The sequence below is a fragment of the Varanus komodoensis genome, unplaced genomic scaffold, assembly GCF_004798865.1.
Source record: "Varanus komodoensis strain SLA01 unplaced genomic scaffold, ASM479886v1 scaffold79, whole genome shotgun sequence".
In the NCBI taxonomy this organism is placed as follows: domain Eukaryota; kingdom Metazoa; phylum Chordata; class Lepidosauria; order Squamata; family Varanidae; genus Varanus; species Varanus komodoensis.
Genome location: NW_025336467.1, coordinates 2,253,924 through 2,266,748, shown reverse-complemented (window position 1 = coordinate 2,266,748; position 12,825 = coordinate 2,253,924). Strand labels below are relative to the sequence as shown.

Below are 12,825 nucleotides of genomic sequence, written 5' to 3'. Positions count from 1 at the left end.
AACTGGTGCGCTTCTGATGTAATCTAGAGTGGGCTAAATAGGTGGGTATCTGGGTTGCTTTTGTGGAAGTCTGTGCGTGAATATGTTTTGATAATAATATTTATATTTAACATTCCGTTCTCTACTAATGCAAATGGATATAATAAGTAATGTGCATGATTGTTTTAAAAATAAAAAATATTCAAAACCAGTAACCTTTTCATTTTATTCTCCCCACTCCTTCTCAAGTAGTGTGGTTTGGTTGTTTTTGTACTGCATAATGAAAATAAATATCTAAAAAAATTCTGCTGGAAAGCACTAGTTTGTCAAGAATGATACACTGTATTTACAAAAATACCTTCAGAGATAGTAAAAAGTTTATTTTATTTTTATTATTATTATTGTAGTTATTATTATCATCAACAACATTAAGAAGGCTTTTAAGTTTCAAAAAAAATAAACCTCTGGATACAATTCTCATAACTGTCAAGTCAAATCAGCAAATATATATATATTTATTTATAAATCAGAACTTAGCCGCTGTAAGGTTAAATGTCTGGTTACCCTCCCTCCCACCCCCCAACCCCACTGCCAAGCCCCATCTTTTAAAAATAAAATACTTTAGTTAAAATTTATTCAATAATTATTTCCCTAGAAATTCCCTACAGACATAAAAAACAAACTTTTAAAAAAAGAGCCTAATCAAAACTTTTGTGCACGCGCATTATCCCAATTTTTCTGACCAAGTACTGTTAACGTGTTAGATTGCAGCCCCCACCATCCATGTTGGCTGGGGGTGATGGGAGATATAATCCAACATGGCTGAAGGGTAGTGTGGGGAAGGCAGCGTTTTGCTCACGTGTTCTCACTTCTCTTCTGCAACTTGTCTTTCCCCTTAAAATATCCAAAACTATCCTCTCCATTTTAGCTGATTATGGATTTTGAGGAGTGAATTTTGAGGACAATGTTCAAGATGGAACTTGTCCTACTGACAAAAAATTAAACACAGACACACACACACACACACATCCAGTCACATAACCCTAACAGCAACAGCTTAAAATAATATTAAAAAATTGCTTTTGGAATAGAAAAAAATGCTATAAAGACAACTCAAAGAACCCATTTCTTGTCCCTCAAAAGTGCATGTGGACCTCACTTTTCACTTGATTGATTTTATCGTTGCAAAGAAAAATACTGCCATTTCAAAACAACGCTTGGGGGATCAGCACATGTTTCACTTGGCTCCACCTGGGTGTGCAGGCTGAGCATTAAAGCTATTCTGTAAACAATGTTTGTATCATTCACAAAAGTGTGCACCTCCCTTCTGCTCCGAGGCCCCCACACCAAAGCGCACGCCTCGTAACCCTTCCCCGCCACACGACCTCAGCTCCCTCCTTCCCTCGCCGGAGCTCGCTTTCGGCCAAGCCTTGTCCCGCCCCACCCCTGCAGGAACTTTGGGAAATAAAAGCTCAATAGAAACAGTTAATGGTTTGCAAAAGCCATGTTTCCGGAGGGCGAGGGGAGGTTAAGACAGTGGGCTTGCCAACCTGGTCAGCTAAGAGAAAATGTGTATGGCTTGTGTGACCGGCGTGTGGCAAGCCGGGCACTCGGGCTCTGCTCGGCCACAGATGCGCACGGCACACTCCATGCAGAAGAGATTGTGGCCACAAGGCACCAGTGCGGCAATAACCTCGCTTTCAAAGCACACCATGCACTCGCGGGTGCTCTTGCGCGCCCCGTCGGAGCTGCTGGAATCTGTCGGGGAGCCTGAGGTGGCCGAACTGCTTCCTGGCAGAGAGGAAGAGGAGGAGGTGTGGCCAGTGCTGTTGGGATGGGCCGAGAGCGAGCCTTGGGTCTTCAGCCAGGACAAAGCAGTGGCGGGGTCGCTCTGGATGCACTGGGCCAGAGGGTGCGCCAACGCCTTGCTCATCTCGGGGAGGGTTGGCGAATGCCGAGGCGTGGCTGCGTTACTGAGGCTGCTGGTGTGTTTATGTGCAGAGGAGGAGCTGCTGAAGGTCTGAAGAGGTTTAGCTGGGGGCTCAAACGGGGACCAGATGGTGGTTGGTGCGGTGAGGTCTAAGGTCAGGAATTCGAACCCAAAGTCGCAGTCGTCAGAGCCCAGCACAGAGGCGGCGGCTTCGCTGAAAGGGAAACTGGTGCTGGAGCCGAAGGGGCTGCCTGGTGCCCCCTCGGCCACGGGCCCCTCAAAGTAAGGCTCTGCAGCTGGGGCTGCAGCCCCCAGGGAGCTAAGGTTCTCGTTGTGTAGGCTGGGCAGGGTGCAGCCCGCAGGTTTGGGTGCTTTGGACCAGAGGCTGGAGGAGCCGCTGGCCAGCAAGTCCAGGCAAACATCTGTGCCATTGGAATGGAAATCATTGTCAGTGCTGGTGTCGATCAAGGAGCCAGTCCTCATGGTGATATGGGCTTCGATCTCTTCCCGAGCCCGATCAACATTCTCAGGCATGCCGGTCACCTCGAAGATTGGCTCCTTGTCCCGACTCGGGGTCACAATGTAGGTGTGTGTCTGCTGCTGGATCCGCTTGATGGTGGCTCCCTTGGGGCCCACCACCAACCCGACCACGCGGTAGGGGACCCGCACTTGGATAGTGGTCTGCCCTGGCAGGCTGGGGGGCCCCAGGACAGAGCCCGTTCCTCCACTGGCTTTGTTGCGTGTGGCCCGGATCACGGAGAAGTGCTCGGCTGCAGAAAGGATCTCCCGCTTGGCCAATTCCACATCCTCTTTCCGTCCCGTCACGATAAAGACCGGGTCTTCTCCTCTCACTGGCGTCTTTATGTATGTGTTGGTCTTTGCTCTCAGTGCTTTAATCTTGCATCCTGAAACAAGGATGAAAGGAAGGGAAGAAAAAAGAAAAATGAGTACACTGAACGGAATCCTAATGAGAACAATGAGAATCCTCATACAACGGGGATTTATTTTCTGTATTTAAAGCTTTTATATACGATTCAGATAATGCTGCTCAGGGTAGCCCATCACAGTCCCAATCACAGCCTCCCCAAATTTCCCTGGTTTTGTGCAGCTAAAGATGCATCAAAAAAGGGAAAACGCGTTGGATTCAGCTTGCCAGATTTTGCCTGCCCACTTGGATCTGATGTTAAGTTGAGCCAAGTCTTTTCCACAGCCTACTGTTTGCAAGACAAGCTGCCATTTGCATTTTGCTTTTGCAAACACCAACAGCATTGCTAGAAGTTGGCACAACAAAAATGTATGATTTTAATGGGGCTTTTGTAAACCCTGATTTTTCCAGGAATTTTTGTGCAAAGTGGGACACTTGGAGCCAAACTACAGCACAGGTTACATAGAAACAGAGCGAGTCAGAAGGGGTCTCCCGGGTCATCTAGTCTGACCCCGGCTCCGCTCATGACATGCCCACCATGTGCATGTGTAGCCTGTCCTTGAACACCCTCACCGATGGGGCCTCACCCCCCTCCCGTGGAAGCCCATTCCACACCCTCAGGGTCCTGACTGTCAGGAAGTGCTTCCTGGCATCCAAATGGAACCTTGGCTCCCTGAGCTTTGCTCCGTTGGAGCGCATCCTGCCTTCCTCTGCAGGGGAGAACAGGTCTCTGCCCACCTCCATGTGACACCCCCTCACACACCTGCATGTCGCCGACAGATCCCCTCTGAGCCTCCTCTTCTCCTGGCGGAAGAGACCCAGTTCCCTCCGTCTCGCCTCATACGGCTTCCCCTGCAAACCGGCCACCAACCTTGTGGCCCTACGCTGCACTGACTCCAACCTGGCTATATCCTTCCTGTAACGAGGGGCCCAAAACTGAGCACAATACTCCTGTTTGGTGAGATGGGTAGAAATCCCATTAAAACATCCCATTTTTTGTGCCAGTTTTTGTAAATTCTGTTGGCAAGTTTAAGAAATGCAAGCTGTCATTCGTCTTCCAGATGGCAGCCTGCGAGTTAGGGTAGCTTGGGCTATGGAGAGTTGGCACCAGTGTGCAGGCAGCAAACTAGAATCCTGGGTGCTGAACAGATGCAATCTGACAATTTCCCAGCATGCCCCAACTGAGCATATTTCTGGAGCATTGTGGGAAACTTTCCTGCTGTTTCCTATCGTAGAAGAGTTGGTGGGGGTCATGAAGGGCATCTAGTCCACCCTCCTGCTGTTGCAGGACGGCATGTTGCCCCATCCGTCTCAGGTGGCTGTCCAGCTTCTTTCCGAATGTCTCCAAATGTGTGGGAGAGCCCCCCACCTCCCCAGGCAGCTGGCCCCACTGCCACGCTGTCCTAGCAGGGAGGAAGGTGGCCTTCCTGCTGACCTTCCTCTTTGTAACGGCCCTTGGGGTGCTTGCAGTGTTTTCTTCTTCAGTTAAGTTGAGCCTCATATTCCCCATCTTGTATTGATGCCTTTAGTTTCTTCTGCCTAAGTGAAGGACTCCCTCTTGTCCTCACTGAATCCCATTCAGCCCAGAGAGAACATTCAGGTTACGGGGAAACATACAAATGGAATAACTATAATAAAGATGTCGAAAAGCGCTGGCCCAGGACCGAATCCTGTGGCACGGCACCAGTTTCCTCCCTCCGATCTGGGAAGGTACCATTCGTGAGCGCTCTTTGTGCCCAATTTAGCAGCCAGTTTTGGATAGTTTTCCCACCTACTCCAGTTTTGGCCAATTTGCTTATCAGAATGTAGCGTGGCACTATGTTGAAAGCTTTGCTAAAGTCCAGATAGATTATGTCCACAGTGTTCCCTTTGTCCAATTGGGATGTTTACCCAGTCAAAAAATGAGATTAAATTAGTCTGACGGGGTTTATTTTTGATAAATCCATGCTAGCTTCTCTTAATCGCTGCATTTTCTTCAACATGCTTACAGATGGATTTTTAATTTTTTTCTGGATTTTGCTCCAGACCTTTTCCAGGGATTGATGTCAGACTAACTGGTCTATAGTTCCCAGATCCCCTTTTTGAAGAGAGAGACAACATTAGCCCTTCTCCAATCATCTGGCACTTCTCCTGTTTTCCAAAATTTGGTTCTGGGAGTTCTCGCTATGCCTCCTATTCAGAGATAGCCTCTTCCGCAATCGGACACAACAAAGGACCACACTGACCTGTCCAGGCAGGCTAGGGAGACTGGACTCTGTCTGATCAGTGGCCAATTGAGGGGTTGCATTCCAGTTATGAGAAAGGCCAAATCCACTTTGCAGCCAAAGATGCTTGATTTTGCTTAGACTTAGGAGCGATTTCAGCTTTTTAGAACTGGACAGCGGGAGCTCCACAAAAGCTGGGAACACACCAAAGAAATCTGAGTAAGGGCTTCACAGGGCAAGCCTGGAGTGTCCCCAGGCCTGAAATGCAGCATCTTGAACCGTCTGCACAAAAATAGGTTCTCAATAGCCCTTGAATTTATGGTAGATAAAGGGAGTGTTCATGACAATCTTATTACTTCTTGATTGGTGATCTTTATTGCAGCATTCAGTTCATGAAAATCTGTGAAAGGCAAAGCAAAACAGGCCAAAAGGAAAAAAAAGGAAAGAGTCTCCTTTTTTCTTTTGCCCTTTCTGGGGGAAAATTGACTCTTTTTGATTTTGTCCCCCTCAGATTGTCATGCTTTTTTTGGGAGGGGGGATGTGCAAAAGCAAAGCAGGAGCCCAAAAAGAACATACAGGGCCACTGAATGCTGCTTGTCTGATTATTTGGTACTTCAGAGGTAGACTGCTTTTCGGCATGAAGATGCTATCAGTAAAATCTCCCATACAGAACATTTACGTATTCATTCAAATGTTTTTGATGCTCCTTCTTGGTTGGGTTGGTTATACACAACCTGTAAAATACAACAGCTCCCTGCCCTTGTGTGGTTGTACAAGATAAAAAGACACAGCAGGAAAGGAAAAAGGGATTTCGAGGGAAAAGGAAAAAGTTAGTTGTCTTTCATCAGACTGGTGGAACCATGATGCTTCTTTTCTTTGCTCCCTCTGTACAAGCTGCTCGAAAGTTTCCTGGCTGAGTAATTATCCCTCAGCATGAAATTCTGCAACCAGGCACAAAACAGGCAGAGAAATGTGCTGTGAATTCATGCAGAGGTATCACACCATTTGCTGGTCAGGGCAGGAGAAGCGTGTGTGTATATAAAGATCTTCCGGAGTTGAACAGGAGCGAAAAAGAATCATGCGAGCCCCAGGACAGCTGTAGCCTTAGGCTGTTTGTCTGCATGTGCTGGAGAAACAGATGCAGCGGGCCTATGCTCAGTTTTCCCCTGTGGGACTGGCAAAATATCAGCAGCCACAAAGCATTCCGCTGCGTGCTGGGAGATCTCCCAAAGCAGAAATGTCAACTCACTGGTGGATGTCCCTCTCTGCACACAGTGGTACTTAGGTAAATGACTTCCTATTGCTAGGAACTGCAACCTTAAAGACACTTCAGTGCATCTTAGTTCCCATAATTCCCTCTGTTTCTAGCACTTGCAAGAAATGCGCAGGGAATCGGGACCCCAGATCTCCATTTCACACTACTGGATAGCTTAATCAGCAACTCCTTTGACATCTTGAAATGCATTGGCTGCTTTTCTCCAAATGTTTGTTCTTGTAACACCAGGGACTAGAAACTTAACTTAATTTTGCCATATGCCAAGATTCATAGGGGTTGTGAACTCTGAGGGACGTCCTTTTGATTTCCTGAGCTTCTGATTAATTGAGGTTTATGCATAAGCTGTAGAAGGGGAAAGCAGCTGTTGTTTACAAATAAGAGAATTAACCATGCTGATCATGAAATACACATAGCCTTAAGACAAAAGCAAACATTTGGGTAGTTTTTTCCTGCATGATGCAAGACAGTATCTCATTTTAAGTATATCTCCACTTCTCCCAGCAGTACAGTACAATACAGTATGAGGTTAGCATCTAATTTTCCCCGGCGGGTGGGGAACTAGAAATCCCATAAGAAGGGTAAAAGTCAAAATGGAATTTCCAACCCGTTATTCTCCAATATCTGACATTTAAGAGCTACAGTGCCCCTGCCCACTGAATTTCCACTTAGTAATCAATACCATTTATTGCTTATAGCTGATGTGAGATGGACATCAGGTTGGAGAATTCTCCACAACCACTGCAAACCATACAACTGTGTAAACAAAAAGTCAGAAGCAAAGCCTTAAAAACAAGTGGGGGGGCTTTGTGATTCTTGTTTAACAGAAATGGCATAGCTAAAACAAATTCACTTTTTTTAAAGGCCCAGGTATTAATTAAAGGTAAAGGTTTCCCCTTGACGGTAAGTCCAGTCATGCCTGACTTCAGGGGGTGGTGCTCATCTCAGTTTCTTAGCCGAGGGAGCGGGCGCTTGTCCGCAGACAGTCTCCGTGGTCGTGTGGCCGCATGACTGAATACCGAGGTGCACGGAACGCTGTTACCTGCCCACCGAAGTGGCACCTTTTTATCTACCTGCATTTGCAGGCTTTCGAACTGCAAGGCTGGCAGGAGCTGGGACGGAGCAACGGGGACTCGCCCCGTTGTGCAGATTCGAACCGGCGACATTTCAATCTACCAGCCCAGCAGCACGGCGGTTTAAACCACTGCGTCACCTGCAGGTATTAGTTGGAGTCCCTTTATTCAGATCAGGGTATTGACTTTGCTATCTACTTACAGTACCTTCAAGAGATGGCACTCATTTGTTCTTAGCTGCCAATAAAAATGTTTAAAAGCCAGTACAGATCATGGAAGATACAGAAATATATCATAGGGCAGAAATTTTATTTTGGAAGTAACACAAAATGAAACAATGGATAAGGAACAAAGTTTAGGCAACCACATTTCCCATTTCTAGCAGACAGGAAAATCTTCTCCAATGCTTTTTCCTAAAAGACATCTTTACAGCATCGTGTTTTTGTATTCCCCAAATTAGATCTATACTGTGTGTTTCCTTCTGCTGTTCTGAATTTACTGCCCAAGATTTTAATTAACAGGTTGTTTATTGTTTTAAGTGAACCAACTCTATTTGCACTTTTTGGACTAAGATGTGGATTTGGGACACAGAATGGATTGTACACTTGGCCAAACGGAGTTCTGTTCTAACATGGTGTATGAAAATGCACATGTTTGGAAAAAATGTGAATTTCCATGGTTTTTCTTTATAGTGGCAGACTGAGATAGAAGTCAGATGCTGTGAACTTGTGACTAGATGCAAAACTAACATGTACCAGAACGAGACGGATCCATCCTTCCCTGTATTACCATGAGTTCTAAGTTTATAACAGATTATATGTAAGGATGTGGGGTCATTCCATGAACCAATATCTACTGAAGACTCTTCTCCAGTTCTTCATCTTTGAGTGTGCCATGTCCTTCTACACTCTAATTCTTCAGATAAGGATTATCCCTCTGTCTCTCTCTCTCTCTCTCTCTCTTTTTAGATTAGGAAGCAAATTAAAAATGCTTTGAATAAATGCAGAAATATTGCAAGAAAAAGCATTTGTCTGTCTGCATAAATTTTATAACAAGTTTATATAAGGCAGACATGAATCCCCCTCAGCTCCAAACAATGCACCTTTACCATGTGGAACTTACTGATTTTACGAGTTCAGATAGGGCCAACATCTTCTGTATCATGCCTTAGTCCTGGCTTTCCTACCTTCTGGTCAAAAGCCTGAGAACTAAAATTCCAGCCTTATTAAGCAACTTTCTAGTTAAGTAGCAATCTTCAATTCCCACAGTCTACAGATCAGGCCAAGAGACTACATTTCATTTTGGCACATGGTAATTCCCCACATTTCCATGTAAACAAACCCCCAAGTTAGCACCATCAGGACTAGAACCTTACTTCTGTTTTTCAGGGAAGGCCACAGTGCAGTGGTACAGCACTTGCTATGCATGTCAACACGCTATTTTCAAAACTGTGAACTCAAGATACCAGACTGCCTACAAAATGAACTTTCAAGAGTGTGTGCCTTGGGGTTAGTTTGTATTTAAAAATGCATTAGATCATCTGAATTCAATGAAATGTGCCTACCTCTTCAGCCTGATGGGGTAACATCCCTGAATCACATCAGTCTGTCATCCACACAAGCTGGAAGATAAGCCTGCTGAGGGACAGCCTTGTCTGGCTGCAGCTGTGGGAAAGCCCCGCTGCTGCAGAAGAGAACGGACGGGCCCTTCCCTTCTGGGGATTTAGGGCTGCACCACATCAGAGGTGGCTTTGCTTAGAAGTGCGTTCAATTCATTACCGTTACTCTGCAGACAAGACTCTGCTGGAACAGAAAGGGCTGTTCCAAGCCCCCAGAAACGGAGCTCTGTTTGCTTGTCAATTCACAACACAGAAAAATGGAAATCCCACAAAAGGCTGTGAGGCACTGGTTTTGCTCCTGAAAAATCAATGGCAGCCACACCACCCAAACCCAGCCGTTGGAGCCTTGCACACTGGGGGGGAAAGCACAACCTGCCCCTAAGAAATTTTAGCAGCCACTCAGAGAATAAACATTCAGCCCCTTTAGATGCAATGTCTAAAGAGAGAAAGGAAGTAAGATCTGTCTCTTAGGCAGTGGGAATTTCAAAGAACACAGAGGAAAATCTTCTCAGATGGCTTCTCCTTAAAAACACTTGCATGAAGCCCACTTTATGGCTGGCTTATGGGAAACACAAGAATTGTTACAACAACCCTGAAAGAGAAGTATTAACATCCAAGTATTAAAAGTTGGAGCATAAGGACTTGCCACAAGCTCACAGCAGAAGTAGTATTTTAAAATGAGGTCACTAGATTGGACAGGAGTGATTTTAACTGGGAGAAGCTAAGAAGCATAGAGGCACACATTTCATGGGAAGACACAGATCTCTTCTACCTTTCCTCTTAAAAATATATACTTTTTCAAAAAAAGGATCAAGGCTCTAGTTCTCACAAAGCATTTGCGAAAGTGTCATGCATACCAACAGGGCAACTGTTAGATTTCTGACCAGGCTAACATCTTTTTGATGGACTTCAGTTACTGTTCTGCAGCTCATTAATACTGCCCTTCCAAAGAAACTTTATGCTTTACCTCAAGGCTCTACCCTGGGTGAGGTAGGAAGCAATTAAAGAGTTCTCTTAGCAGGTGCAGCGCACTTTTAGATTTGCCATGGAGCAAGCGCAAAGTCTGCAAGAGTCAAGTAACGGTTTCCCAGTGCAAGAGTGAGGTTTGCAATGACTTGAGTTTCGGCACCTCTTCCCACCACCCCTAGAAATTAAGCTGTGATGTTTATCAAGATGGGGAGCACAGAAAAAAGTTGAAAGGAGAGACACACAGTCCAATAGAACTTGGGAGTGGCCCGGGGGGCTGGGGGGGAAGAGGGGGTGCTTTTAGAAGCACCCAATAGGAAATGAGGAGCGTGATGTCACTGCACTCAACATGAGCATGGTCTCAGCTAACAAAGCGAACAATGGGCCAGACATGCTGTCCCACTTACAAGAAGGGGGAAAAGGCACAACAACAACTTCAAAATACAGTCACATTACCCTGCAGCTTGGGCTTTTTGGTGATGGAATTTCTCCCCCACTGGAGAACAGGACAGGAGAAAAGAAAATCAATCGGAATGCAAGAGGAGCTGTGTAAGATGCCTGAACTCCGTATCTACCTTAAAACCCTCTGGGCTGCTCACAGCTTTCTTTCAGTAGGACAGGAAGGGTTCGTTTTTGAAAAAATGACACTGCTGCAAGTTAGTAGCTTGAACCCATGACCCCAGCCGAGACAGCCAGCAAGGTCACCCTATCATGATTCAACCCACTGCTCCTGCCTTGGTCAATTTTTGCAGGAACATAACGGCCCTCCTCCCTTTCCTTATACATGCATCCATCACTAAGAAAGCAGATTGTATAAACCAAACTTTTAAAAGGTGTTAAAAATTGAAAGGCTGGCTGAAAGATCTTGCAAATTGCAAAAGAACTGTACCAGCTGGTGGTTGCACTGAAAAGTGGAAGGTGGGGAGGGGGGTTTGCAGATGCTCTGCAGGATGGATCAATTTTTGCACAAGAAGTGCGTGGCCTTCTCTTGAACTTTGCAAACAGCCTCATGTGAGTCTGGGTGTTTAATTCTCTTGTTCAATCAAACAGGTTATCATCAAATGCAATTAATAAAGAGGCAGCTTATCTTCCTCTTACCAGGTGTAAGTGGAAGGAAAACAAACAGATAGTATTTCAGGAATGGCCCTGAGTTTGCTAGCTGTAAAAGCCAGAGGGATTTTCAAAAAATCCTTCCTTCTACTCCACCAAGGAAACTTTTAAAGTCACCTTAATTCACTTCTAGATGGAAGGTCACATTTCTTGGATTTGGGGATTTCAAGACCCTGAACATGAGAAAGCCAAAGTCTGGCTGTAGGCAGAATCCAAAAAAAACAAAAAACAAAAAAGAGGACGGAGATGTTGTCTCCTGAATTTTATCTTTAGGAAGCACCAATAAACAGCACAACAAAAACTCCCCAGTGATCCTTAAAGCTTGGCAAAAGATGCAAAACCCACCTTTCGATTCCAGCGAGAGATAAATAAAGAGGCATGGTCAGAAGCCGTTTGCACAGCACACCTCTTCACACCCAGATGCTTCAAAACCCTCTGCCACATTGCCCGGGCGTCCGTTAAAGATGCTGTGTGCACGCCAGGATGGTCTTCCCACCTTCTGCACGAGCAGGCGCGCTCGGGGCAAGTGCCTCGCAGGAGTGAAGCAAGGGGTGATTTCTACATAGACATCTGATTAATTTTTACCTTGTCTGCCCACGATCTCCGCCACATGTTCCGAACTGGGCACAGAAACACACTCGGTCATGTTGACGCTCTTCTTGCGCAGGCCGAGCTGCGCGGGCAGCAGGGGGTGCTGCGGAGGGAGCGGGTGCGCCAGGTGGGGCGGGAAGGCCCCAAAGATCTCGACCGGGGAGGCCGCGCAGGAAGGCGAGGGGCTGTTCTCCAGGTCGAGCAGCAGCAGCCCCGTTCGGTCGGTCCCCGCAGCAGGAAAGGAGAAGTGCTCCAGCCCGCCTGCATCTCCAGCCTCCATCGCCTCGTCCGCGCGTGGTCCCGCGCCCGCGCGCTCGCCGGTCTCTTGCACCAACTCTGCCTCCTCGCCCGGAGCGCCTTCTTCTCCTCCGGCTTCCTGCTCGTCCTGCAGCCCCAAGAGCGAGAGCTGATCTAAGGCGAACTGGAGCTGTGCCGCGGGGTCCTCTTCTTCACCCAGGTCTTGGGGTCGACCCCCGCCCGGCGGGGGCGGGGAAAGATGCGCCGGGAGGCGCGAGGGCGCGCCCTCCGCCTTCGGCCCGCCCGCCCGGGAGGAGCTACCGCCGTAGCCAGGGGGCTGCGCCGGCGGGGGGCTGAAGAGCCCCGCCAGGACAGGAGGGGGGCAGCAGGAGCCCTCCCCTCCCTTCAGCTGGTGGATGGCGATCGGCATGGCGAGCGGCTGGTCCCCGCCGCCCGCCTCCTGCTGCTGCAGCCGCCGCTGCCGCTGCCCCCCCAGCCTGGGAGGCTCCCACTCAGCCTCCGGCTCGGGGGCTCCCTCTGCCGCCGGCCGCCCGGGCGCCCCCCGCCGCCGCCTCTCGCCCCCGGCGCTCCCGCGCGCCCCGTCCTTTGTTCGCAGTTCCTGCGGCAGCCTTCATCCGCCAGCCCAGCCGAGAGGCGGGGAAGGAAGGAGGGAAGGAAGGAAGGATGCTGCTGCCGCCGCCGCCGCTGCCGCTGGCGGCCCGGGGGTGGGGGGCGAGACGAGCCCAGGCTGTCCGGAGCGGCCCCCGCCCGCTTCTCGCCCGGCTTGGCCTCGCCTCTGTCCCACCCAGGAGCGGCGCGTCACCTCCAGCCCAACAATGAAAGCCTGGCCCAGGAAGAGGCGGACGAGGGCGCATGCGCCGGGGACACCGCTTCCCACGCCCCCCACCCCCCAGGGCTT

At 48.2% G+C, this 12,825-nt stretch overlaps 1 protein-coding gene across 1 annotated transcript; it reads right to left on the bottom strand.

Moving 5' to 3' along the window:
- Positions 1-571: 571 nt before the first annotated feature.
- MEX3D (mex-3 RNA binding family member D) lies at positions 572-12,062 on the bottom strand. The gene is made up of 2 exons (XM_044453457.1): positions 11,664-12,062; positions 572-2,814 (listed from the first exon to the last, which is right to left on the bottom strand). The coding sequence occupies exons 1-2, from the start codon at positions 11,947-11,949 to the stop codon at positions 1,538-1,540; spliced, it is 1,563 nt and encodes a 520-aa protein (XP_044309392.1). The 5' UTR covers positions 11,950-12,062; the 3' UTR covers positions 572-1,537.
- Positions 12,063-12,825: the final 763 nt, after the last annotated feature.